Source organism: Python bivittatus, unplaced genomic scaffold (assembly GCF_059951505.1).
Source record: "Python bivittatus isolate LINGU-HERP-01145 unplaced genomic scaffold, Pbiv_v1 ctg000520_np1212, whole genome shotgun sequence".
NCBI classification, from domain to species: domain Eukaryota; kingdom Metazoa; phylum Chordata; class Lepidosauria; order Squamata; family Pythonidae; genus Python; species Python bivittatus.
In genome coordinates, this window is record NW_028277080.1 from 603194 (window position 1) to 630915 (window position 27722).

The 27722-nt window shown below is 38.0% G+C and overlaps 1 protein-coding gene across 2 annotated transcripts in view; it reads right to left on the minus strand.

Annotated features, from left to right (window-relative positions):
- TNKS (tankyrase) overlaps nucleotides 1–27722 on the minus strand; it is a 99769-nt gene that overhangs the window by 56041 nt on the left and 16006 nt on the right. Inside the window, exons 4-5 of one of the 2 annotated variants that reach the window (XM_007434776.4) lie at nucleotides 3889–3925; nucleotides 3207–3282 (exon numbers count right to left, since the gene is read on the minus strand). In XM_007434776.4, coding sequence (XP_007434838.2) covers nucleotides 3207–3282; nucleotides 3889–3925 — 113 coding nt within the window. The remainder of the gene's footprint in view (nucleotides 1–3206; nucleotides 3283–3888; nucleotides 3926–27722) is intronic. The other variant, XM_088147458.1, reaches the window with a different exon arrangement.

The window sequence follows — 27722 nt, forward strand, 5'->3', positions numbered from 1 at the left end:
GTGAACAGGTTTAACATCTGGATAAATATCTTCATGTAATACCCTGTCTGGTTATCTGCTTATTTTCAATTTTTTCTCCCCATCCAGTAAGTTAGGGCAGAGTGGGTGCACTCCAAGCCCCTTCAATTAAATTCTGCCATCTTGCTGGACTGATTGTGCCTTCTGTGTCGTGGCCCTGACCCTCTGGAACAGCATTCCTCCAGAGATTCAGATGGTGCCCACTCTCCTGAGCTTTCGGAAAGCCCTTAGACCTGATTCTATTCTCAGGCCTGGGATTAATGTAGGTGTGACTCATTGGCCAATAGATATACATACATACATACATACATACATACATACATATGCACGCACACACACACACACACACACCATATGTGCATGTGTGTGTATGTATGTATGTGTGTGTGTGTGTGTCTCTCTCTCTCTCTCTCTCTGTATTGTTTGCTGTTCTAGTTGTTTTAGTCTGGGCTGCTTGTGTTTGTGGGTATTAAGTGTAAGCCACCCAGAGTCTTCTGGAGTGGGCAGCTATATTAAATTGAATAAATTAAATTGTCAAAGTTAGGCATTGATACGATGATTTTCTTAGTTACATTTTAATTAGAATAAGGTTCCTAAACCCAATTATATCTCTGCATTAATTCTGCAGCCAAATTTCCAATATAGCCTTTTAAAAGGTATTTTTAATCTGAAAGTAAAAAGAGTTTTATTTTCTGCATCTTCTATTAGAAGATCTGAGAGAAACGTCGATGTTGGATCCCAATGATTATACCACATTAGCTTATCTGGCTCTTACACCAGCCACGTATATAATGCAGAAGCATTTTAGCATATTATTTTACTACAATTTGGGTGGGGTGTAGGGTATATATGCTAGTGATCTCTAGGGATGTGAGAAACAAGAAAGCTTTAGTATTTCCAAACAAACATCACAGCAGCAATCGTGTTTAAGACAATTCCCTCAAATGTATATTTCTTCAATAAATGCAGACATATGCAATCCCACCCTGAGTTATGATACAATTAGAAGCACTACAAATGGATGGTCTCATGTATAGTAGAAGAGTTCTCCCTGACAAAACATAGGTCAGACATTATGCAGATGGAATCCAGTGAGCAGTTCTAAAACCCACAAGGACGATATATGATTTTAAGCAACTGAAAGAAGATCCAATTAATTTTAGTATTAAGAAATAAAATCCAATTGTTCCTTCATAGTAATAATAAAAAACTTAGAATACTGGTCATTTGCTGACCTGTACCAGATCAGCAGAACTGTCATTATGAGACTGGGCAATTTACCCTACCTTACTGGCCCAGTTATGTACTGTATATTGTTAAAAGTTCTTAATAATAACTGTTTAACCCATTAATTAAATGCTTTTAATTAATCAGTCAATTGTTTAAATCCATTAATTAAATTTTAACCTATTTATGTTCTCTTTTAAAAGAAATTCAACTTTTAGACCTACTTATATTCTGCTACAGCTCCACTTTTTAAAAAGTCCAACACCTGAACACTTCCCTCATTTAATTACTGTGCATTTTAGAACATTCAATTGTATTATTTATTAATTTATTAATTACTGAACAATTAATACTGTCCTTGATTAAGGGCTGCTCTGGATTTCACTCAGCAATTATTAATATAAGCAAAAGCCAAAGGCACTCAGACGCCAACCATCCACAGTATCCCTGGTCTTGTGGGAACTGATACTGCAGAATCAAATCTGAAAAAGCAGAACACTTGCTCACCTCCTTTCTGTTTCTGTTCTTCTGAACGCTGTCAGAATTCTGGGCCCTTAGCTGCTACTCTGCTGGTGGGAGAAGAAAAGATGGTGGTGGTACAAAGGATAGGTGAGCAAAATGGGCAGGGGCAGGTTTGAGAGAAAAGAAGTCTGGGGACTACTTTTTACAGAGGCAATCACTGTGACAACCAAAATGATTGTCCAGAGAACAGAACGGACAGCTGGCTTATCAAGGCAGAGCAAAAGTACGGTCTAACAGGACCCCAGCTTTGCCTGGGGGTAAAACTGGCACCCCCAGGGGCTGTACCCCACAGTTTGAAAGCTCATGATTTGAACATTAATCCAACTAATGGTTGTTCTAATGCAAAAGTAAAACTTAACTAACTTAATCAGCTATTTTAGAGGGAGAGGAAGTACAAAGTTTTAAGTTGGCTCAGTGTCAATTACTTAATTCTGCTTCATTTAACAAGATATCTATAACTATAACTAAACCAGGTACCTGGAGGCAATAATTCTAGTAAAATATCCAATCATACTTAAGATATATGTATATGTAAGATATATGAGCATAATGTAAGAGCTATGAATATTGAAATTATGGAAGAATGTGCTTCAGCTGTGAACTGCATCCAAAATATTTTTTTAAATCTTCACTGCATTGAATTACTAATCAAATTCTTTGAACAATTTAACTCCCAAACAGTCTGCTGGCAGTGTATGAGCTACAATCTGTCCCAAATTATATGTCTCATGTCCTGCCCCCAAATTACCTGGGGAGATTTCAGTCACAGAAGCTGAAGTACCTGATTACCCATTTCAGGTAGTTATTAAGAACTGATGGACACTAAGAATCACTAAAAGACAAAATAACCATGCTGCATGAACCCAGGTAAACTGTGAGATTAGAATCTATTATATCAGATTATAATAATACATAAATTAATGAAGCCTCTAATTAGAATTCTGAATTTATAAGTTCTTCCTTTTCTTTACTTCAAACTGATTAATTTCCTTTAATTCCCCATTACGTAAAACTGCAGCTAGACAATTAAGTGAAACTATAAAAATTTGGAATGAATATACAACAAGATTAATCAAATTGATCTGAAATCTGCTATAACTAAGCTAGAGGACTGAAACCCTATTTTTCACAGTCAAAATACTCACACAGAGAAAACTGTTCATTTACAGTTATTAAGAAAACCCAAACTCACAATTTATACTCATTAACAAGCATTCTAAAGCACAATGCCAGACAGTCATTTAAAACAAATGTCATGATCTCAACTGCATGATCCACTACCTCTGTCAAGCTCAATATTGGACACATCATTCAATCTTATGTGATGAGATCCAAATTACAATCCACAAAACTGGTTGGGTTATCACATTTTAAATTGATAAGATATGTTGACCAGCTGCCAAAAAATTACAAACAGATTTATATTTACACAGACTTACTTTTCGCCCATCACTTGCATGGCAATTCACATTTAAAGGTGTCAACAAAGCCATTAGTTTTTCTTCATTGCCACTCCTGCAAAGAAGAAATGGAAGGAAGTCCCTTATAGAATATATGAAATGGAGTTTCACATTAACATCATGTTCACAGAACCTCCTTGTATGCATTTTGACTTACAAAATATGACACTTCAAGTATTTCCTTTAAATATATGCCTATATAAACATATATCACAGAATAATTTCTTATATTTTAAATATAATAAATATACATTTCCCAAGTTGTTGCAATATTCCTCAAGACACTATAAATAGCTTCCAGCCTCTTGCTTAAGGTTTTCTGTAACATATATGTAAATGTAGGATGTGCCTTTAATCCATAAAGTAGAGAATTAAAAAATATCCTAACATATAATTTCTCATTAAAAATAGCTTTTTAAACATAATGGAATTTGAAATACATTCTGTCAAAATTCAACTATATTGTAGGATTACAAGCAAGCACCTATTTAGCTTTTTGCAAGTAGTTAAATCCAAAGGACTCATGTTAACAAGGACTGTTTATCTGCCCAATTTTATAAAAAGATAATGACAACATGACAGATCATAAAAACCCATTTTCACCCTGATTTCTACCACCTCTCTTCAAAAACAATACATTTGTATTCTGAACAGCACTTACCTAGCAGCTTCCAAGAGTTCGTCCTTCTTGTATTCACCTAAATGATTGCAAAATATCATGCTGTTAGCATTTGGCAGAAGACAGATGAAGAAATGCAGCAGGAAGCAAATACAGAATTAAACAGAGAACGGGGGGGGGGGTGACAAGCAAGCCCACACCCCGCTGGGTGATGGAGCTGTGACGTTAGTCAGCTTGTGAAAGCAGCATCACCAGTGCCTTGGAGACGGGCAGCAAATTGACGCAGCTTCTTGTCCAATCCTCAGATGAAATGGCTTTCTTCAGACAACCAATGAATGCTGAACCTCTGTCCAGAAACAATCCCTCTGATAACAGCATGGCAGCTGAATACAGTGTCTCCTCCCCCATTTTTCCTATTCAATCTCTTAACACACTAGTGTAGCATAAAGGCATTGACACACCCCAAGACTTTTTTTTAAAAAAGGTACACGTAATCAGGGTCTGAAGCCATTGGTAACCCCACAATTATCTTGCAATGGATTTATTTCAGAGCTTCTTAAAACTGTGTCAAAAGTGTATGTTTGCAGCCTTAAGAAAACCAGTGCACCATAATAAAAGAATATGGGAAAGACAAAAGTATTGTGACAGTAGCATTTTAAAATCGACCATTAAAATGGTTGTCTATTTTTGTATATTTTGGAAAGAATGCTAAATTCATACTCTGAAATTTAGTTCTATCTCACTGCCAAGTCCTCCACTATCTGAAGCATTTTGCCTCTGAAAGCATTGTGTTAATATTTTAGTCTTTTAAATCTTTATAAAAAATTGTAGTAGATAATTCTGCATTATCTAGAATGCTGAGACATTTCAGAGTAAAAGCTATGAATTCAGGGAAATAGAAAAATCTTTATAATGGCAACCTGTCTCCAAGAAAGAAATATTAAATACAGATGGGTTACTCCATTTCATTTGGGGGTCTTTATGGATGGCAAAGCTTTTATGTACTCCACAGAAGATGCTAAGAAAATGCTTGACTCATGAACTACAACACAACAGGAGAAAAAGGATCCAGACAGACAGAAGACCAAAAACTGGATCAGATGCTTTTACACCCATACATTTAACTGATCACTGACTTCATGGATCAAACTGAAATATTTTCAACAAACATTAAGAGACTGAATAGTCCATCCAAAACAGGTAAAAAAAAGAAAAGAAAAAATGAGAATGCAGACACAATATATATTCATGAGATACATATTTAAAAAGACCATGTTAGTTTGTTAGAATGTAAACATTTGGGTCAAAACCATTTGGATTCTGGTGGGAAAAACAGAGTAGCAATATATATTATGAACTTATCATGGACCATGGAATTCCAGATGAAGCAGAGAGCCTTTAATTACTAAGGTTTCAAACTGAACAAAGGAAAATTACAATTGCTTCAATTTATGCTCCAAAAGATAACAAGATAATGTAATTTTTTTCAAACACTTCTTGAAATTGCAGGATATTTTTTGATTCTTGGAAACATGGACAGGATTCTTTCCATAAATCTCGACAAATATGGTTCATACCAAGAGTTCTGCAAATTGTCAAAAATATTGTTGATTATATGTTGTTTAGAGAAAAACATTTACTTATTGTTCCTTTTCTCATAACATTTATTCAAGGATAGATATGCACTGGATACCTACACTATTACCTAAATGTAAAGAAGTTGCAGCAAATAAATTTAATTTATGCAGACCATAATCCAATAACTGCAATATTGCACAGAAGAATCACTGGTTTGAAAAAAGTAGAGATTGAATGGCCTATTATTATTACGATATCAAATTGAAGTGTCAACCTGAATTAAAGAGCTTCTTCCAACTAACTCAGCTCTTAATGTTTCTTTATTCATAGTATGGGAATCCAGTAAAGCATTTCTGAGAGGATTATTTATTTCTTTGGCATTAAATAGTAAGGAAAACTTCAGAGAACATTCTAGTCAGTTAGAGAACTCCACCATCTTTTATTCTTTATTTTACTGACCTTATTTATTGTGGTTTATTGGGTTTCATTTTATGAAGTACTCATGTTATATTTATTTTAAAATTAACTGTGGATGTCTTAACATTTTTCATAGCATGTTAGTTGCTGAGAGTCACCAGATTGTGGTAGGATGGATGGATGGATGGATGGATGGATGGATGGATGGATGGCTAGACAGACAGACAGAAAGATGATTCAAAACTATCACAATCAATGCAAAGCAGAAATCAATGCTGGATATAATACAAAAGATTAAAATGATTTATGAACAGCTAGAAGCAAATGAGACTTACAAAAAGGTGAATTTCAAGAAGGTATCAAAGAAGATACTGTTGTCTTACCAAATGAGAAAAGATCTATCACCTCAATATGGGATAGTAGTAAGAAATGTGTTTGAACTACTGATGAGATGATATAGCATTTTATAAAATTTTATTCTCAATTATATGGAAAACAAACAGGAGGTTTGGAAAAGACTAAAGAATACTTGGATGCAACACTAATTATGAAATGTGCACATCAGCAAAAGGAATCACTTAACAAGACTACAGTATTTCAGAAGATGAAACAAAGGAAACAATGCATTAGTTAAAATTGAATAAATTTCCAGGACCAGATGCATTTCCACTGCATTTTTGTACAGCGGAAGACTTTCAAATAAAGTTTGATGAAACCATAAACTCAAGTAATGAATACAGTACAGCAGCATCAAACACTCCTTCCTTCATGACAGGAAGATTTTATACAGACATGGCCAAAAGTATTGTTACCCCCTTTTTTCCCAAAGAATCCCAATTTGCCTTGAAATAAGTTGAAATTGACACAAATAATGGCATCCACCATTCTTTATTCCATAGTCCGTAGAGCAGACTCTCTACTTTTATTGTATGACAACATATTTTTCTAAATAATAAAATAAATAAAATTGACATGGACACAATTATTGGTACCCCTCACCTAATATTTTGTAGCACACCCTTTTGAGGCAATAACTGCAATCGAGCACTTTCTGTAGCTCTGAATAAGACTTTTACACTTCTCAACTGGCAATTTGTCCCATTCTTCTTGAGCAAACTGCTCCAGTTGTCTTAGGTTTGATAGGTTTCGTCTCCCAACTGTAAGTTTCAGCTCTTTCCATAGATGTTCTATAGGATTCAGATCCAAACTCACAGCAGGCTACTTCAGAAAGTCCACTGTTTACTTTTCAACCATTCTTGGGTTCTTTTAGATGTATGGGTCATTATCCTGCTGGAGGACCTATGACCTGTGATTAAGACACAGCTAACACTGGGCATAATATTTCACTCCAGAATGCCTTGATAATCTTCTGATTTCATTGTACCCTGCACAGATTCAAGCTACCCAGTGCTGGAGGCAGCAAAGAATCCCATAACATTACGGAGCCTCCTCCATGTTTCACCACAGGGATGGTATTCTTTTCTTTAAAAGCATCATTTTTTCTTGTGTGAACGTAGAGCTGCTGTGACTTACGAAAAAACTCTACTTTTGTTTCATCTGTCCAAAGGATATTCTCCCAGAAGGACTGTCAGGCTTGTCAGCATTCAATTTAGCAAACTCCAGTATGGCTTTTTTGTATGTTTTGCAGAAGTAGTCTTCCTGGGTCTTCTACCATAGAAGCCACTTTCAGTCAGACAGTGATGTTGATGTACCTTGATGCTGGAGGTCAGCCACGATCTATTTTGAAGTTTTCCTTAGTTCTTTTTCCACCATTTCAACTATCCTTCTGTTCAACCTGGGGTCAATTTTCCTCTTGCAGCCATATCCAGGGAGGTTGGCTTCAGTCCCATGGACCTTAAATTTCTTCATAATATTAGTAATCATGGTCACAGGAACATGAAGTTCTTTGGAGATTGTTTAGGAACCTTTACCTTTACCATCTTCCTCCTCAAAAAACTGCTTTTCTTTCTCTTGTCCATGTTCACTGTGTAGCACACAATGACACAAAATGCCTGAGTACTTTTCTCCATTCAAATAGGCTGAGTGACTGATTGAGACTGAAGACACCTATGGTATTAATTAAAATAAATAGTTTGCTTGAGAGATCACTAAAATCCAATAATGTCTTTTAACTTTTAAGGTACCAATACTTATGTCTATGCCATTTTTGTTTTATTATTTACAATAATATGTTAAGTTATACATCAAAAGCAAGGTGCACCATGGAATAAAGAATGGTGGATGCCATTTATTTGTGTCAGTTTCAACTTATTTCATGGCAAATTGGGATTCTTTGGGAAAAAGTGGAAGGGTACCAATACTTTTGGCCCCATCTGTATCTCTAATTTATAAGGAGGGGAACAATCCAACCCATCTAAATTCATATAGATTTATTTCCTTACTGAAGATAGATTAAACTTTTGAAGGTTATTCTTGCAGGAAAGTTAAGAGTCTCTTTAGTGACTTAATTCATCCTGCTCAGACTGAATTTGTCACAGACATATGAAAGATAGTGGTAGATATATTTTGACCACTGATAAAATCATAAGAAAGTATTTAAAATTTTATTGATATGGAAAAAGCTTCTGATAAACTGGAATGGCTTTTCATATTCATGACTATGAAGAACATGAACTGTGGTTAGAGTTTTCTCTCATGGATACAGAATATTTATCATTAACAAGAAGCTAAAATAATTATAAATGGATTTCTGTCACAAAAATGTGTTGTTATGAAAACAGCAAGGCAAGGTTGTCCTCTTTTTCCTCTGTTTTTACTGCCATTAGAACCAATGGCAAGGAAGATATGGCAAGAGAGTAAAATTTCAGAGATGAACTGGGAAACCAAGAGCATAAATTAAAATCATATGCTGATCATGTTATACTTGCTGTTACTAATCTAAAGGGTTCCACAGAATCAATAATGGAACAATGGAACAAGCAACAATGGAACAACAATGGAACAAACATACAACACAGTTTAATATACATCTTAAACTAATCAAATACTTGATAATTTACTTAACCAGAAAAAGATTTATTTAAAAGCAATTATTTACAGATTTAGAAAAATATGTTTTAAGATAGAAAAGCTAAAGCTATGTTAGCTAAGAAAAATATCAACAGTAAAAAAACCAAGGATTATCTTTTTATTCCCAGTAAGAATTGAAGAAAAGATTTTGAATGAATGGCAAAGAAAAATAACTTCATTTGGTTAAATAAAAGACTGAGAATCAAGTTCAGGATTCTACAACATGCCTGTGATTGTATTAGTTCTACAGTCAGATGCAAGCAGAAGTATAAAATGTGAAAAATATCATTTAATCATAGTTATTAAAAGTATGGAACAAATATAAAGGAATAAGACTAGGCCTATTCTTTCTTGCTTCGATATTAAATATTTACTTTCATGAAGGCAAATATGCTAAAAAGCTGATTGATAAAAGATAACAATACATACATATTGCAAGATTTAACAAAGATGAAGCCTTCTGAGACTCTCCTTGGCGAGAAATGCCTTACTGATTTCAATAACTTTAAATAAACAAAATAGTTCAAAAGGAACCTCAAAAACAAGGTAACATGTTTAGAGATTTGACTGCATTCAAAATCCAGAATATCTATTAGAGCTTATATATAGGTTCTTACTGAAATGTGATTCAGAAACTGAAGTCAAAGATTCATGATTAAATAGATGCCGAATTTAAACAGGACAACTGATACACTACAATGAGAATATCAACAGAAGAAAAATATTAAACTTACTGTGAATATTATACTCTGAGAAAACTGGTGTAAGATTTTCCCCCCCATTTCTCCAGTGTTGATTGCCAAAATACATAATGCATATTCAAAAAAACTGCTAGAATTTTAATAGATTCGATCATTCTTCCATATCGGGTAGCCAAATCACAAAGCTCAACAATTTTTAAAGATGATACTAACTTTAATTTAGAAACATTTTATGAACAATAAATCTGCACATAGCCTTCTACCACATTCAGAATTTGGATTTCTTTCAACTTAAAAATTTAAAGCATTAAAATTTGTCTGATTGCCCATAAAGTTAAGGATGGACTGCTTCAGATTAGTTAAAGGCTCTTGCTAATTGTTACTCATTTGTCAACCTCTGATTAGTTCTTAAAGTGCTAAACTGTCTTATGAGTATCATTATATCTGTTCAAATCTAATGCAACCTGTTAAAAATAATAGTAGAATGTTTTTACTTTTCCTTTAAATATTCTGTAAATTCTTTCTGTAATTTTTATATTTTATTAAATTTATAAAATTACTCTGGACAGCATACATTAAAACAATTTAAAACAGCACAAAATAATGATGTCCGGAGAAAAAAAATACTATTTCTGGTGAATCATTCATTGCACAAGGGGCCTACTACCCACCCTAGCCCAAGGCCTGGGCGGAGGGCAAATATAAGGGCTTGTTTAAACAAGGTCAGGAAGGCCTGCTTCCTAGATCCCATTACGATTCTGAAAATCTTTAATCTGTTCTTTCTTTTTCAATTTCCTTCCAATTTTTTCCTCCCTGCCCCCCCCCCTTTAAATGTCTTTAAACTCAAATAAATATGAATTGGTATCTTTTCTTTGTAACTAGAAGCTGTAATGTAGTATCTTCTTACATAATATTAGTAAAGACAAAGTTTAAATCTTATGACCTTGAATTTCTTTTGGGTGGCCTCAAATTATCCTTTGAAACATTACCACTGGAAACTGGAAGCAAGGTTTAATGCAATCTTAAGGCAACAAACACTAACTGCAGCACAGGTCTTAAATTTGGCTTTATTTAAATTTAGAAACATGTTATAGGAAAATGTGTTTTCAAATATGAGCTCCACTCATGTAGCGACCCAGCCTTATTCACTGCAGCTCTCTCCTCCTTTCTAAAGTTACCAAAAGGTTGTCCACTCTCAAAACAGTATGAGCAGCATCACATCATGAACTCTGTTGCTCCTGTATACATTACAATGCATGCACAAAAGGGGCAAAATTTGCACTATGTCAGCACAATGCTGCTCTTGTCATGTCTTCTCCCCCGCCCCCTGATCAGATGCCACTGATGCTACTTGTTTCAGATGCTTTTATTAGGAGAAAACGATGCCCGCATCTCCTTAAGGGATATAGGATTAAGCTCTTCCTAAAAAAAGCCATTTATCTTAATTTAACCATCTATGATAACTGCCGTTCTGAGTCTCATCTTCCTTTCTCAAGCAGGTTCTGGACCAGAACATACCTTTTAAAATCTTAGTAGTCTTGCAGAAAAATTAATTATTTGGATACATTCTCATCTGGGTTTATACCTAGTTTTGAGATCAAAATTGTTTTTATCATTTGGCTACATATGTGCTTATGAATTGATTCATTTCTCAAAAGCTTTCAAAATTATTTAGTACCCTTCAGGGTTTCTCAGTGGGCTTGGAGGTCACCTACTAATTTCAGTGAGGCTGTGTAACCCTTGCACAGGTAGCACATAGGCAGCTTTTGGATGGAGCAGAATAAATATGCTGAAGTTTAATCCTATAATGGTATGTGGGAATGACTTTGGGAGACGGGGCAAGAGCAATAGCCAGGGCAATGGTTGGATAAGCGGCAGCTTAGCCTGCAGAAGTGCTTCTTGGCAGGACTACCTTGCAAGGCTGACAAATCCAGACAAAATATTATTAGTATCTATAGCATCCACTCTCTTAGGGTTCTGGAAGGCTCTTAAGACCTGACTCCTAAGGTCTAGGCTTAGTCTGTTTGTGGAGCCCTATTTGTTATTTATCCAGGCTGTCATGTTTTGCTGTTACTATTTTTATATACTGTAAGCCGCCTGGAGTCTTTTGGAATGGGCAGCTATAACAACTTTAATAATAATAATAATAATAATAACAACAACAACAACAACAACAACACACCACCACCACCACCACCACCACCACCACCTTGGGAAGGACTTGATAGGTGGACAAAAATGCCAAATCCAGTCTAAACATCTGGCTGACTGTGCGGCCAACCATAATAAAGGAAAACTATAATCTTGGTAGAATTCTGAACATTGGATGGGGTTACCCACTTTTCAAAGACCAGGTTTGTAACTGGATGAACTTTAGAATCTGCATGTGGAATCACAGGTGGTAGCAGTAGCCAAGTGTGTCTTTTACCACCTTTGGTTGATACAACCAATGTGACCCTATCTAAATTCAAAAATGCATAAACTTGGTCTAACTCCTATAAATTACTTTGCATGGGACAGACTTTGAAGGGAACCTGGGAAATTCAGCTACCAAATGGAAATACTTGAGTCCTGGATAGTTGCTTTTATTTCCAAGTCCAATTTGTTCATTTCAGCCATTAAAGATTTAAAAAGTTTATAACCTGATTATTTGATATATGAACCTATCCATGTTTTAAGATCCACAGAGGCCCTGTATCTGGGCTACCATTAAGTTGGATTGCCACTAATGATAGGCCTTTCTTAGTGGTAGTGCTTCCATATCAAATTCCAGAAAAGATGCTGCTTTCTGTGGTTGCTCTTAACAGAGTTTTGAAAAAATTCTCTCTTTAGATTCCAATACACAATTTTTGATAATATTCTAGTTGTTATATATGCCACTTTTGCTATTTAACTTTTAAACTTAACTAATTCTGACTGATTCATTTATAATAAAGCAGACCACTGATTTAAACAGCCAATTAGTTATTCCAGACACACTCAGAGATGAAATTAATGTCAAATTAATTGTCATATGTCATGTGTCAATTAATATAAAAATATACATGACAAATAATCTGAGCTATTGTTTCTTCAAATACTGTAACATTACTATGAAGTAAAGGTGTGTAAAATATGTAGTCAAAATGTCCCTGCTCCAGCCTAGTTTGAAGCTGAAAGATTTTCAGACTGCAATACAGAGATCAAATGGCCCATTTCATGATTCCATCACCTCCTATAAGGTTGGAACAGGCCACTTTGATATTGGGACACTTTCAATAAGATTAGAACATAACATTTTGCAGGAAAGAAAAAAAAATCAAGCAATTTGGAAAGAAAACATAATCACCAAAGAATGTCCTTTAATCTCTCTCCTGGAGATGACTTACACTTTGCCACTCTTCCCCTCCAACAAAAAAGATCTAAAAATAGCCTCTTCTATATAGCCTCTTACCTGAACTTTCACCTTATTCTCAGTGAATCTAAGATAATACTCCCATTTTATAGAATTATTTTGGGGGGAAAGACTGTAATCTCTTCAACTGAACACAGTAATTAGCAACCCTATTGCACTCTCATATGATAGGTAATATTGCTCTCATTTTACTCTTCAGTCATAAACCGTTTCATGAATTTACTAATGATTTGAAAAGTTCCCTTGACTTGGTGGACATTCAAATACTTTAAACCAAAGTTTCTTCAGAGACAAAGTCAGCATACACAGCAGAAATAAATCAAGTATTTTCATTATCTTATTCACTCAATTCACTTATTCATTGTGTTATTCACTCAAAGTAAAACAAAACAAAGATTTAAAAATTGACTATGAATTGAAAATACTAAGAAAGATTATTTCTGTTTTAGTCTGTGAATACAAAGAAGCAGGAGTGGGAAAGATCAGAACCAGTTACATAGCTTTCAAGGACTGTATAATTTAGCATTGCATTGTCTCTCCTATCATAGTTAACAAAATCTGAAAATTACTAAAACTACTGATGGACCCACTAACCCCGGACTGCTGAAATTACAAATATGATTTAGGGGTGGGTGGGTAATGTTTCAGATTTTGTTTAATAAAATGTAAACGCCACTTTATGTGTGATTAGCATTGCTCAGATAGTACTTCTGCATCTGCACAGGTAATCAATATAATTACTATTTTCAAACAATTTTATTAATGTATCTTCAAAATTACAGAAGTATGCACATTATCTTGTAAAATACTGTACTGAATTATACATTACAGGTAGTCTTCACTTAACAACTCTAACTGGGACTGAAATTTCCAATGCTAAGCAAAGTGGTCGTTAGGCGAAACATCATGTGACCACACTGCTTAGCAACGGCAATTCCAGAAGTCCCAGTTGTGGTCTTAGGCAAGGACTGCACTGTCATTAGTCGAGGACCTCACACTTCTCCAGCCCTGCCCTGCCCACTTCAAATCCCCCCACCCACCAATCTCCCAACATCTCTGCCCTTTTGGCCACCCCGCACTCCATTCCCACCACCTACTCCTGCTGACCCCTTGCCAGCCCCAGCTGACCTTTGCCATCTTCCTCCTGCTGATTATGAGGTGTGCCTGACTGAGACAGCTGCTGGCCTTTTGCAAAGTGCTCTTCATCAGCAGTGGGAGGAAAGGCAAAGGTCAGCAGAGGTAGGTGGCAGTGGAGTACACGACGGCCAGAAAAATAGAGATGGGGAGGAGACAGGTGGGTGGGGAAAAGTTGAAGCACATGCTGGGGTCATAAATGCGGGTGGGCTGTCAAGCGCCCAAATTTTGATCACATGACCATGGGGGCGCTGCAGTGGTCATAACTTTGAGGACTGATCATAACTATCATTTGTTCAGCACCATCATAACTATGAACAGTTGCTGAATGAATGGTCGTTAAGCAAGGATTACCTGTAAGACGTTTTCATTATGAGATGCATACACCATTATTTATATAAACTATGAACACATCTGATTAATGATTTAAACCAGAGTTGTTGGTGGGTTAAAGAATAATTTAAATCTATTTGTCCTATAATTCTGTGAAAGGAAATTTATATCTGAATGAGAAGTTTTAAAGAAATTAATAAATGGGATGAGAAGAGGCCCTGAATACAAATGGTAGAAAAATAATTTTTTTATGATCTTATATGTACATATATTTTTACACCCGAATCTGAGCTTTTCATAATTTTGTGATGTGGTCCATAAGTAAAAAATTTGCACAAAAGTGTATTAAGAGAAATGTAAATACTAAGACATGTACACAGAAAGCAAATTAGGAGAAATACAGATAATACATATACATGAATTTCCATGGAGACTTCCTGCTCACCATAATTGGCAGTGATGCAGGAATGGAATGAAAGGAACTTAAAATCAGACCAATGAGAAATTCAGCAAAATCAGTAGTGACAGATTCATCCACCCCTAGTATCAACTAAGAAATCAATAATACTCATTTAATGCCAAATCTCAACTGGTCATTTATTTTAGAACATAACATATTAGCAAGAGCAGAGTGTACAGTAGTCCTTGACTTACAACCACAATTGGGACTGGAATTTCCATCGCTAAGCGATATGGTTGTAAAGCGAGATGTCACATGACCACATTACTTAACAACCGCAATCCCAGCAATCCCCCTGGCTGTCATTAAGCGAATTTCACCAGTCGTTAGCCAAGGACCCACACCAATCCAAGCCATTCCGGGCTTGGTCCCTCTCAGCCCTGAGTCTCAGTAAGGTAAGGGACTGCCTTCAACTCCACCCACCCACCTATCTCCCCCCATCTCTGCCTGTCAGAACCTGCAGCAATCGAAGGAATAGCCAAAAGAGGACTGATTTACTGGGGATAATAAATGCTGGTTTTGCTTGCTTTGATTCTGCCATTTGTAACAAGGAGGGGGAGTGAAAAAAGAGAGACCCAGTGCCATCTCGAAAGCCAGGAAGGAGAGGTGTTATCAGGGTAAGGAATTCACAAGGCCATAACTTGGTGAGAAAGAAATCTAGACTTGACACTGCCCCTTTGGCTGTCCAACACCCTGCTTTGCGGGGTGGCAAGCAGCCCCAGAACTGCATGGCTTTGGGGTTTCAAGCAGCCCCTGAGCTGCAGCACAGCACAAAGCTGCAGCTGCTCCAGCCTAGCTACGCAAAGCCACCCCAGGAAGCTGCAGCTGCCCAGCCCAGCCGCCCCAGGAAACATTCATTTGCCCAGTTGCCTTCTCTCCCAGTTCCCCGCACCAACCTTTACCTTTTGTGCCCAGTTCCTGTGGCCGAAGCAGAAGCACCTCACTGCCTTTGCTGTCTCCTTTTCGGACTCAGCTTCTCTGGCGAACTTTTCCTACATGTGGTTCCCTGAGCCTTTGGAAGGGGGCTTGCTTTTGCTGGCTTTGCACAAAGGGGCAATTGCTGTCATTGTTATTATTATTAACTCTTTGCACAAAGCCGGCAAAAACAAGCCCCTTTGCAAATGGTTTCACTGCTGTCACCCAGGGGGGAAGGCAGGAAGTGGTTTCATCCAATGGGAAAGGGCCAGGGGTTGGCTCAGGGAGCCATGTGTAAGAATCGTTCACTGGAGAAACTGCTTGCAAAGGGGCTTGCTTTTGCCAGCTTCATGCAAAGGGGCTTCGTGGCGTGAAGGGCCAGGCTGGGCATGCCTTGTCAGCAGTGGGGGCCAGAAGACGGCAAGATGAGCTGGGGCAGATCTCAGGGGGGTAGGGGTCTCAAAGTGCAGGATGGCATGGGCGACTGTGGCTGGGACTGGGCTGGGGTGTGCCAAGGCAGAGTGCAGGGCAGCCAAAAGAGATGGCGGGGGAGGCAGGCGAGTGGGAGAAGTTGAAGCACTCCTGTGGTCATAAGTGCAGGCAAGCACCCAAATTTTGATCATGTGACCACGGAAGCGCTGCAACAGCCATAACTTCAAGGACTGGTTGTCACTTTTTCAGTGCCGTTGTAATTTCGAATGGTCGCAGAACAAATGGTTGTAAGTCAAGGATTACCTGTATAAGCATATTAGCTCTTCATCGATTAACTCTTCAATGGCAGGGCCAATGGAGCGCAGGACAGCAAGGCAAGCAGAGCCCAGGGCGGCAGGGCTGGTGGAGGCAGCGGAATGTAGGGTGGCCAAAAAGGCAGAGATGAGGGGGAGATAGCCGTGGGGGGGGAGTTGAAGCACCTCTGCAGTTGTGTGGGCAGGCTACCAACCACCCAAATTTTGATTACGTAACTGTGGGAGCACTGCAATGGCTGTAACTTCAGGGACCAGGCATAACTACCATTTGTTCAGCACTGCCATAACTTCTAATGGTTGCTGAACAAATGGTTGTTAAGGGAGGACTACCTGTATTGTGCTTCTCATTATATATAATACAAAATTAATCTGTATTTATTCCCTCTGGGAGAAAATAAAAGCAACCTTCCAACCTAACTTTTTATTCAAAACATTTATAACACTCAAGAACATGAATTTCTTGGGCCAAGCAAATCTACTAATCTCCTTCAAAGTGTGGCCAACCTCCAGTCCCTGAATCCATGTATGTGTGTGTCTGGTGGCCCTTGGACACAGCTTGGACTGAAAACTGGTGATGTGGTTTCTTGCCATTCCCACCAGGAACATGCAGCCTCTAAAAGAAAAAGATACTGAATCTCTTAGTACATTTCATTTAAGTTATTCTTACAGTTATGTAATATTTTACATTCTGAATATGCAAGCCAGTGTGGCAAAGTGGTTAAGCTACTGGACTAGGAATAGGCAGACCCAGGTTATAGTCCTCTCTTAGGTATAGAAGCTGGCTAGGTGAGCCAGTCATTCTCTCTCAACACTAGACTGGGAAGTTTAAAAACATCTGCCCACCTACACTGGACCAGCAGAGTAGATTAGCATCTATAATCTTCAATAAAGAAGTCTTCAGCCTACAGAAGTTTGATCTAAGATGATCATCATCATCTTCTTCTTTTATAGTTTGGATTATGTACTTCTAATATACATGATGGAAAAGTAAAAGGGCTTGGTCAAATTGCTTAACTAGATCTTTGAAAAGTACATTTCTTCCTAAGCCTCCACTGTGATCATTGTCATAATGGCATTTAAAAGCATGCCTATCAAATTTGCAAATCACTTATTCTGACAATGTTTATTTTCATTATCCCATCCACTTGAAAGTGCTTCAATGTTCTAGCACATTAAACAGTATCAAGCACAGGAATATCTAACTGGCAACCTCTGAATCTTTCTTGTATGCATAATGTGCTCCCACTGACTTGGCATTATGGTGTTATGCAATGATATCCTCAACTCTCTGTCAAATGTTAATTATGGCCTTAATCTTGTGACCTCTAGATTGCACTTTATATGGGGCTGCCCTTGAAGAGTATTCAGAAGCTTCAACTGGTGCAAAATGTGGCAGCATGGGTAGTTACTAGTGCCAGTTCCTCGGCACATATGTCACCACTGCTCCACAAGCTGCACTGGCTTCCAGTGTGCTTCCACGTGCAATTCAAGGTGCTATTTGTCACTTTTGAAGCCCTTCATGGCTTAGGACTGGGTTACTTACAGGACTCTCTCTCTCCAATTGTTTCTACCAGTCCTATCCAATCTGGCAGGGAGGGCATGCTCAGGGTACAGTCAGCTATGGAATGTCGGCTGGTGGGGCCCAGACCGAGAGTTTTTTCTGCTGTGGCACCCGCCCTTTGGAACATCATTCCCGTTGAGATTAGATTGGCCCCGTCCCTGTTGGCCTTTCATAAAGCCTTGAAAACTTGGCTTTGTGCTTGAGCCTGGGGCCCTGGTCGTGGGTTAAAGCCCATCTTCTGTTTGTATGGATGATAGGTTAGATCATGCCCTGCTGCTATGTGTTTTTATTTTTGTTTTACATTATGTATTTTGTATTTCTGTTTTCTTGTAAGCCACCTATTTATTTATTTATTTATTTATTTATTCGGCTTGTATGCCGCCCATCTCCCCCACGGGTGACTCTGGGCAGCTCACAATAAAAACGAAGAAATACAATTCTCTCCAAGATGGCTAAAAACTATAAATAATTTATAATCTATGTAACCTAGAGTTACATAAAAGCAAGAGGGTGGCTATATAAGTCAAATAAATCAAATAAATCATATAAATAAACAAATAAATAGGATAATAGATACTAACTCATTTAATGGGGTAATAGATATTAATCCAATCAAATATAATAATAAAAAGTACAGCTATGAATTATCTAATGAAATTAAACAGATAGAGCATTAACTAATAGAACCAGCCTGCTCTAAACTAATGTTCTAAATGTTTTCTTGTGAAACTAATGTTCACTGTAGTCATATCTAATTCTTGCAGCAAGGCACCAGACTTTGGCTTGTCATTGTTCCTCTGTACCGCAACTATTTTTATAATACCAATCAGGTCCAACTTCACTGTATTCAGATATGCTCTTCATCCTTCATTCTCAAATAAACATCCCTTAACATTCTCTCTCTCTATTCACTTTCTCTTCTCTATACTGTACAGGTAGTCTTCTTTTAATGACTGCCTCATTTAGTGACTGTTCATAGTTATGACAATGATGAAACAGTTTGCAATCAATCCGTGCATTTACGACTTTCGCAGGACTGTAAAATAAAGGATAGCTGAAGTAAGATCATAAGCACAGTCGCAATTTTACTTAGTGAATGCTTCACTTAACTACCAAATTGCTGATCCTAATTGTGGTTGCTAAACAAGGACTACCTGTACTTGGAAAATGTTATTGACTCCAGCAGCCTCAACTGTCTGAAGGTTCTAAAACAGAAATAGAACTCCCATCAGCTCCAGCCAGTATTGTCATTTCTACAGCTTCTATGGTAATAATATCCAGAAGACCAGAGATGCCCTGTTGTGGCTCTTCTGTCATATACTAAATCCAAGGATCTGTTATTTTCTTAGTTTTCTCTACTACCTTTGAACATCTGGTATTTTCCCTACAATCCTCTGTGTATCCTCAAAGTTTTCTCTAGAGGCCCTGAAATCTTCCACAGCAGAGAAAAATTGGATATGCATAGGAAACTGCAATGCAACAGGAAACTGCAGGTGGCAGTGCAATTGCACACCTCTTGGGTCTACTGAAAGAAACAGTTCCATCAGTGGAAGGAATGCTGTGAATTTCATTCGGATGTCTATGACACATTTCTTCCTGCTGACCACCATCCTACAATGTCATATTCTACAATCTGAGAAAGCAATCCTGAAGTATTCTTCTCTTCTCCAATAATTCCTCACCCTTAAGTTATGAAATTACATCTTTAGCTTTATGATTTTTCATTCTCTGTTGCACTTTATATTCAATATATAGTACATTGCCTCTTAGTCACAATGCCTAACACTTTGTACATTCAGCTGGCCACCAAAACCTCATCTTAAAAAGATGGTTAAAGAACTGGAAAAGGTGCAGAAAAAGGCTATAACTAGACTATACAGAGGTTGTAAGGAATATTCAGCTGAACTCAATGGATTTCACTTTTGACTAGTTAAGTCTAGATCTACATAGCAAAATAATCAAGAGCTTGAAGAATTTTTCTTCTGGAAAGGAGTTAAGAAAGAAAAAGACAGCAAAAGGGAAGTTTGATGGTTTTATAAAATTAAGAATCACAACTTTTGTAAAGTACTCAAGCCTGCTAGAGATAAATAACATTTCACTTTTTCTTATTACTAGAACTCATAGTTGTCCAGGATAACTCATAACAGGTTTGGAGACATGCAAAAATGATGTACTTAATTTCTGATACACCATGAAATTGTGTATTCATTTCCATCACTGACTGCTGGCTAAGTTCAAAAAACAAAAGATGTGTGGCAAGAAAAAACAATTTTAGAAGCCAGTATTGTTGAATGTGGAAACTGGAAAATATCAAAATATTTTAAGAGACATCTGAACATTTAAACAAATCAAGCCATAAGGCAATCCATTATTGTATGAGGGGACTTGTGGTAACACAGAAGATCATTACCTTTTGCTCTCTACACTTCCTAAATATACTTCAGAGGATCCCTAATCTTTCTGATGGGAAAGTTGGGGATCAAGAGGGTAAAGAATAATTTAACTAGTGCAATAGTAACCTTTAGGCAATCCCAGCATCCCATTTCTGCCTCTTTCTCCAAAGCATCTTGAGATTGCTCCACAGAAGTTTGGTAGCAAAATTGGGAGTTGGTACCTACATTTCCACACAGCTAAACACCTCTTTAAAAACACCCCAGATAATGTTTGTGGATTCCTAGATCCAGAAAGGTAGCTTTATATTAATACCACCTAATCATAGACATATACCCATATGTGTCTAATCATTACTGCTTGTCAGATTACCGTCAATTTATATTGTTGCTGTTGCTGCTGCTGTTGTTATTATTACAATTACTACCTAGATTTCAGCTGAAAACCATTGGAAAGCCTATGATTGCAATATCCTAAATGACCCTATGGAAACAGCTAAACTCATACAGCACAATATTTACCTTTGGTAAATGAAATGTAGCTTAGAAAGAAATTACTTAGCAAACTTCTTATAAAATAGCAAGACATTGACTTTCCAGATTATTTATGAGGAGCTGTGTCCCAAGAACTTCTTTCTTTAATTGTTAACATTAGATGTCAGCCACGGAAGCTCACTGTATGACTTCGGGCTGGCCACTCAGCCTCATTTATCCCCCAACGACCTTGTGACAAAACAATGTCATTTTGAACCCCTAAAGAAAAGGCAGCATATAAATCCAACACAAAAAATAATAAAGAAACAGTCCTTAGCTATTTCTGAGTTAAAAGGCAATGGGCACCCTCTCTGTACTTTAAAACAGAACTGAGTAACTTGTGAAATCAAGGAGAACTATCTAGATTCTCTGGAGTAATGCATGACTGAAATGTTCCAAACAACTATGGTTAGTCCTCGTTTAGCAACCAACATTGGGACCAGCAATTTGGTCACTAAGTGACACAGTTGCTAAGGGGAAAATCACATGATAGCCACTGTGCTTACAATTATACTTCAGCTTTCCTTTTCCCCCACTCCCTGCCCTTTGGAATGCTCATCCTGGTGCTGGTATAATTACAGGTAGTCCTTGCTTTATAGTAATTGGGACCAGCAACTCTGTTGCTAAGCGACATGGTCATACAGCGTGATGTCACATGACTGTGCCAACTTACAACAGCAGTTGCGGCAGTTCTGGCCGTTAAGTGAATCCCGCACGGCATGGCATCACACAATTGCCGCTTGCAACCTCCTGCCAGCTTCCCCATTGACTTTGCTTGTCGGAAGCCATCAGCAAAGGTCGCAAATGATGATCACGTGACCACAGGGACACTGTGATGGCCACAACTACTCTCTTGTAATCCCTTCCTCTGCAATCTCACCACTCTGCAAGGGGAGGGAGAGAAAAAAATGGGTTGGGCATAGGAGAGATTGCCTAAAGTATTGCTTGTTTAAGCAATCTCTTCGCTCTGTGAAGAGAAGGGAAAAAAAACAGGTCAGGCACAGGACAATGTGTACTAACTGACTGTAATGGCAAACTGAGAGAGAGAGAGAGAGAGAGAGAGATTGCGAAGGTCATAAATGCATGCCTTGCATTTTTGCAAAGTTATTTTTTTCAGCACTGTCGTAACTTCGAACAGTCGCTGCACGGGGCAGTTGGTAAGTGAGGTCTACCTGTACGTGAAAGTAGTATATGTATTATAGTTCGGGGAGGGAACACTAATATTTCCTATGGTCATGAGCACTCTTTTTTCAAGAGAAACAAAATGAAAGTATTCACCAAAACGTTTCTGGTAAAACTAATCATTTACTAGCTAGCTACATTCGGGTTTGATGGATCCAAAACATGAAAAAATATGTTCTTTGTTGTTTTCTACCCATTTATTAGAACCAAAAATTATCTATAGCTGCTGATCTTAAATGTCAAGGAGCGGTCTCTTTGGAAGCACCAATTAGAAGAAATGATGCTGGTGCCTTCTGATTCACTTTTGTCCTCCCCACAAAATACCTCAATTTTGGGAACAGGTATTATCACAATAGATGTTATACAATTGTTTCCAGTCAGTCAGTCTGATACTCAACAGAATAACACATAGCACAATAAATTATTTAGTCTTTAAATCATGCTATGTGGGTGTTATTTTTAATTCAATTCAAGTACCTATACATTTACCCACATGTCAGCTGAATGCGGTGAAGGGAAAGTCATAATTACTTTTTTTGCAGGTTTCCCTTCATCTTTCACAATATGAGAATGCTTTTTTTTTTTTTAGCTGTAATAGATACAGTACAAGACTGAAAAGCTAAAACATGTTGGGAAACAATCAAACCAGAAAAATAAGATGTACATCTAAAACAGAGAAAAAGCAGGCTTATTTAACATCCTGAACAGAAAAGTATGACATTTAAATATGTAAATGGTACAAGTCGACTTAATATGAAAGTCCTTTTCCTACAGCAGAGACAGGGCATTCCGATGTCAGTTCCTATGGGAAAGGATAGCTCCCTTCCCCATTTCAGACTGATAAACCAGAGAGCAAGCCCAAAGAAATAAGCAGCCCTACATCTATCTGCCAGGGGCATTTAGTGTTGAGGACAGCTGAGATGTCTTCACTTCTAGCAGAGTGAGAGACGGTGCCCTGTGAGATAAGCTTATTTTAACTGTTGCCGGATGCAGGCCCTGATTCAGTTGGGGCTGGGAAAGAAAGAAGGAAATTCTATATTCCTCTGTTCTACTCAGGCAGCCCTTTGATGTCTCCTATAACATCCAATTTCTGCCAATTCTTCTCTAATTTGGACTTGGGGTGGAGGCAGCAGGGACAGTTCCTGAACCTGGTGAAAGATGAAATTCACCTGTAGACACAGAGTAACAGTGTCTGGCTGGATGATGCAGATCTCCTTCTTCAAAGAGAACATTTCTGTTTTTGAAATATTCCTGGAGCTATTAGGAATGCCATTTTCCAAGTCAGGTTTTCCAGGAATAATTAGTATAGGGGCTTTTAAGTTCTAGTTGGAGGTACCAAATTGGGTAATGATGGATAGTTAGCAGTCTTACTAAAGAGACCCCCTTGCTGTAAGGATGGATTGAGAATGTCATTGTTCATTGGTGTTAGGACCTAAAAAGGCTGATACCTCTCTACCAATGTTACTTGGACTGTAATCCCATCAAGGCCCAAAAGTAGGAAAAACAGGACTTTGGAAGTAGAAGTCAACAGTGGAAAAGTTTCCTTCATTTTGACCATCTGTAGAGGGCTTGTCATGTTATTTCATACATGTGAATGTCAGAAGGTTTTAGGGATGCTAGAATAGTCCACTAGGTTTTGTTATATCCTATGCGGGTATGGTAATCCCATACAAAACCTAGGTATGAAGCTGAAACCTGTTGGGATCCAGATATTTCAGTCTCTGGCTCAGTGGGTCCAATGATTCTGAAAGATTCTATGGTTCTGATGTCAACAGGTTTCTAGGTCTGAGTTACCAGGGTGGGCAATTGGGGCAATTGGGTGCTATCAGTGTAAGATTCACTCTCTGATCTGGAAACACTGTCTGATGTTGAATTGGTAGAAAGGGCAAGGCATAAAGCAGGTCTTTGGCCCAGACACTGTTAGCCAAATAGCTGTTGCCTTTGCTTCCTGAGATGAGAACCATGAGATGAACCACTCAACCTTGCAACTGATGGTGGTTAGTAGGAGGTTCATCACTGCATCATGAATATCAGCACAACTGTTTTAAGTATCCTGAGGCTAAGGCTTCATTCACCAGGGTCCAGGTTTCCATGGCTCAGCCAGTACACTGCCAAACTGGAGATTCCCTGGGCACATTCCACCATGAGAGAGGGTATATTTTATATCACCCACAGTAGGACTGTCTGCCTCTTTCATCAGCTGCCTTGTTCTGTTGCCCCTCTCCTCTAATGTGGGCTTCGGTAGTCCTGTCTTGTCAGGAAGACATATTGGCCATCTGGAAACTCTGAAACTTGCTCAGAACCAGCCACGCTGCATATATTTCCAGGAAGTTTTGGCTGTCTTGGGCATCCTCTGCCACCCATTTACCTTGGGCTATTCAGCCTGGGTAGTGGGCATCTCATCCCAAGGTTGGAATCTATGGTGACCTGGATCTGGCATGAGGGCCACATACCCCTGCCCTGGTTAGGACTTCTAACAGCCACCACTTGAGAGGAGGTTAGTCCTCACTGTTGGAATCACCAGAAGCCTGTGGAATCTTTGGGTTTTTATGGTCTAGAAGCAAAGAAACAGCCACTGAAGAGGACAAAAGTAGAATCTCACCCATGATACTGAGTCTGTGCAGACAATAATTTGGTCTGGGAGACTGGCAAGAATAATGATGTCCAGGTGGCTAGCCTGAAAAGATCAGCTGCTATATAATTTACTTCCTCTCTTTTGGCATTGAGATCAGGCCTCCCTGAACAGTACTATAGGGTGCAAACAAGCTGAAGGATGCTCATCTCTGAAGCCCATGTTCTTTCATGAATACTTTGGGATGTGATAACAGCAAAACTGGAGGATAAGAATTGACTGTGGGGGCCCTGGTCATCAAACCTAAGGAACTTAGGTGGGATGGGTAGATAGAAAAGTATAAACAGGCCTCCAGTAAATCCAGTAAGGGCAGGACAGATTTTTTTCTTAAGTGGCTCTTTCTTAAGTTTCTGTATTTGATATGGTGATTTACTTACTTGCAATCCAAGATAGTCCATCGTTCCTATTCTTGGGAATATGGAGTATAAGGCAGAGAATCTCTGGCCTCATTAGACCTGTTTGATGGCCTGTACATCTTGGATAGAGTTTGTGGTCTCAGGATCAGCTACTGTTTGATCGCCTTGTAAAACTTGTGATTGGGATGTCAAGGAGGCCTGATGAATTTGAAATGTATAAGACTATCTTTGGGACCCATGCATTTGATGTTTTCTGTGAATCTAGATGTTAGCAAATTGTGTTAGTTTCCTATATACAGGTAGGCTAAAACGGTCACTGTATTGATACTCCTCCCCCCCTTTTGTGAATGGAAGAAGGGATTCCTCCTGACTTGGGGCTGGTTTAATCTATTTTGGGATTTCTATCTCCCACCTCAGATGCTCTATGACTCTTGTGCAGATCTGTTTGGATACTATAAAGATGAAAAGGAATGGGAGGTGTAATTGGGCATTCTGCTATCCTTGTTTGCTTTTGTTGTTGGTGGTGATGGTGCTTAAGGACAGGGCTTTCTTCATGTTTTCAATTAGGACATTATCAAGAGCCTCTCTGAATAGCTTCCTCCTTAAACAATCTGGACAGGAGGACAGAACTGGATTTAGAGGCTACATTCCAATTCTCTTCCAGTTCTCTTCCGGTAGTCATGTGAGACATAAAGCCTCAGCTGAGAAATGAAGGGCAAGAATGCATGCGTTAGAGTCTGAAGCAGAGTTTCAGATTGTTTCTCCAGGTCACCACCAGTGGTACATCTGCATTTCTGCATTTTCATGAAGCTTTAGCGTTAGTAACAATTTGTAGATGTATATATCAACCTTCTCTATAAATTATCTCTAGATATTGACTCAAAGGCTGCTTTCAAATTACTGAAGGTGTCATAGAGAGGTCCATATGATTGGCTAGAACCAATCAGCAAATTTCCCATAAAGGTTTCTATCACATAATTTACTAATACTCAAGACTGACCCAAAATTGGATAGGTTAGTCCTTATTGCATAATTAGCTCCTTATTGCACTGGGCTGTTTCAGCTGGGAGGTTAATGGCATACTAAAGAACAGGGAAGTAGCACTTGCAAGCTCACTAATTAATTTAATTGGGAAATCTCAGCTAGAGTAACCTTGACCACACACTTAAGCTCCTACCTGCATAGTAATGTACTGGGAGCTAAACTCACAATAAGGGAGAATGATTACTATCAGGATTAAAAGCTACCTTAAAAGCAATAAAACTGGTAAAAAAAAAATGAGGATATTATCATATAATCATTGTACTAGCACCCCTGTCCTCCATCAACCACTCCAATTCAAATCAATCAATCAAATTTCGTGGCTAATTGCACCACCCTCCATGCCTCTCTACTGTTAATTCCTTTGTCTAGCAGTGGGGTCTAATTTTGGACAATCTGTTGGATTTAGGGCCTGCATTATTAAAATGAAAGAGATTTATCATCCGGGACCTGTCTGGGATAAATACTGACTTCCATAATCAAAGAGTTTAGGAACTTTAGTAATCCTCAAACAAATCCCAATTGCCATTAATTTGAGATGACAATCTATAGGGAGAAAAATAAGCATTTATTAATAAAATGTTTTGACTTCCTATTTTCAAATTCAAAGCAATGGCCAAAGAGTTACACAAAAAGTGTTCAGAGGTGATTGAATGCAATTTAGCTGAGCAGGCCATTCAGATATCCAGGTGAATGTTGTTCCCTAGATGTAATGGGATGTAAAAACAACCTTGAGGAACAGGAGGAAGAGTTGCAACCAAGACAACAATCAGATTAAAGAAATGTAAGACCAAAGCAGAAATGTAATTTGAGAAAATGTTTCAGACTTGACTCTCCCTAGTTTTCTTAAAAATAAAGGCAAAGAGGGGGCAGGCACATTAAACTTACAAGATTCTGTTACTGTAACCCTATAATAAAAGTAGTATTAGCATTCATAACTTTGGTTTCCTAATCTGGTCTACATCAAAGGGCTGGCATAGAAAGGGGCGGCAATTGAGAAGGCTTGTCTTCGTGATCCCTGAAAATGGCAGTCCATGAGTAAAGGCGCAGTCCATGAGCAAAGGGATTAACATGGTGAGCAACCCTACCATACCAGATCATATTGGGTGGACAGCAGTATTGTGAAAATCCAAATCCTGAACCATGAAGAGTTTTAAAGGTGTTAACTAGCACCTTGAATGGCACTCAGAAGCCAACTGACAACCAGTGTAGCTCTCAAAGTTGTGGTGTTCTATGAACAAATTGTGAAAGTGCCTTTAACTACTGAAGGCACTGTATTTTTTTATATAATTCTATTAAGGATTTTAATTACAATAGTAAAATCCAATACAAATTAAAAGAAAGAAGAATAAAAAGAGTGAAAGATGCAAAGGAAAAAAGTAGAAAATAGAAAGAAAAAAAAGAAAGAAAAGTTAAAGAAATGTATAAAGAAGTGATTCCCAACCTTAATCACAACTAAATAATTAGTAACT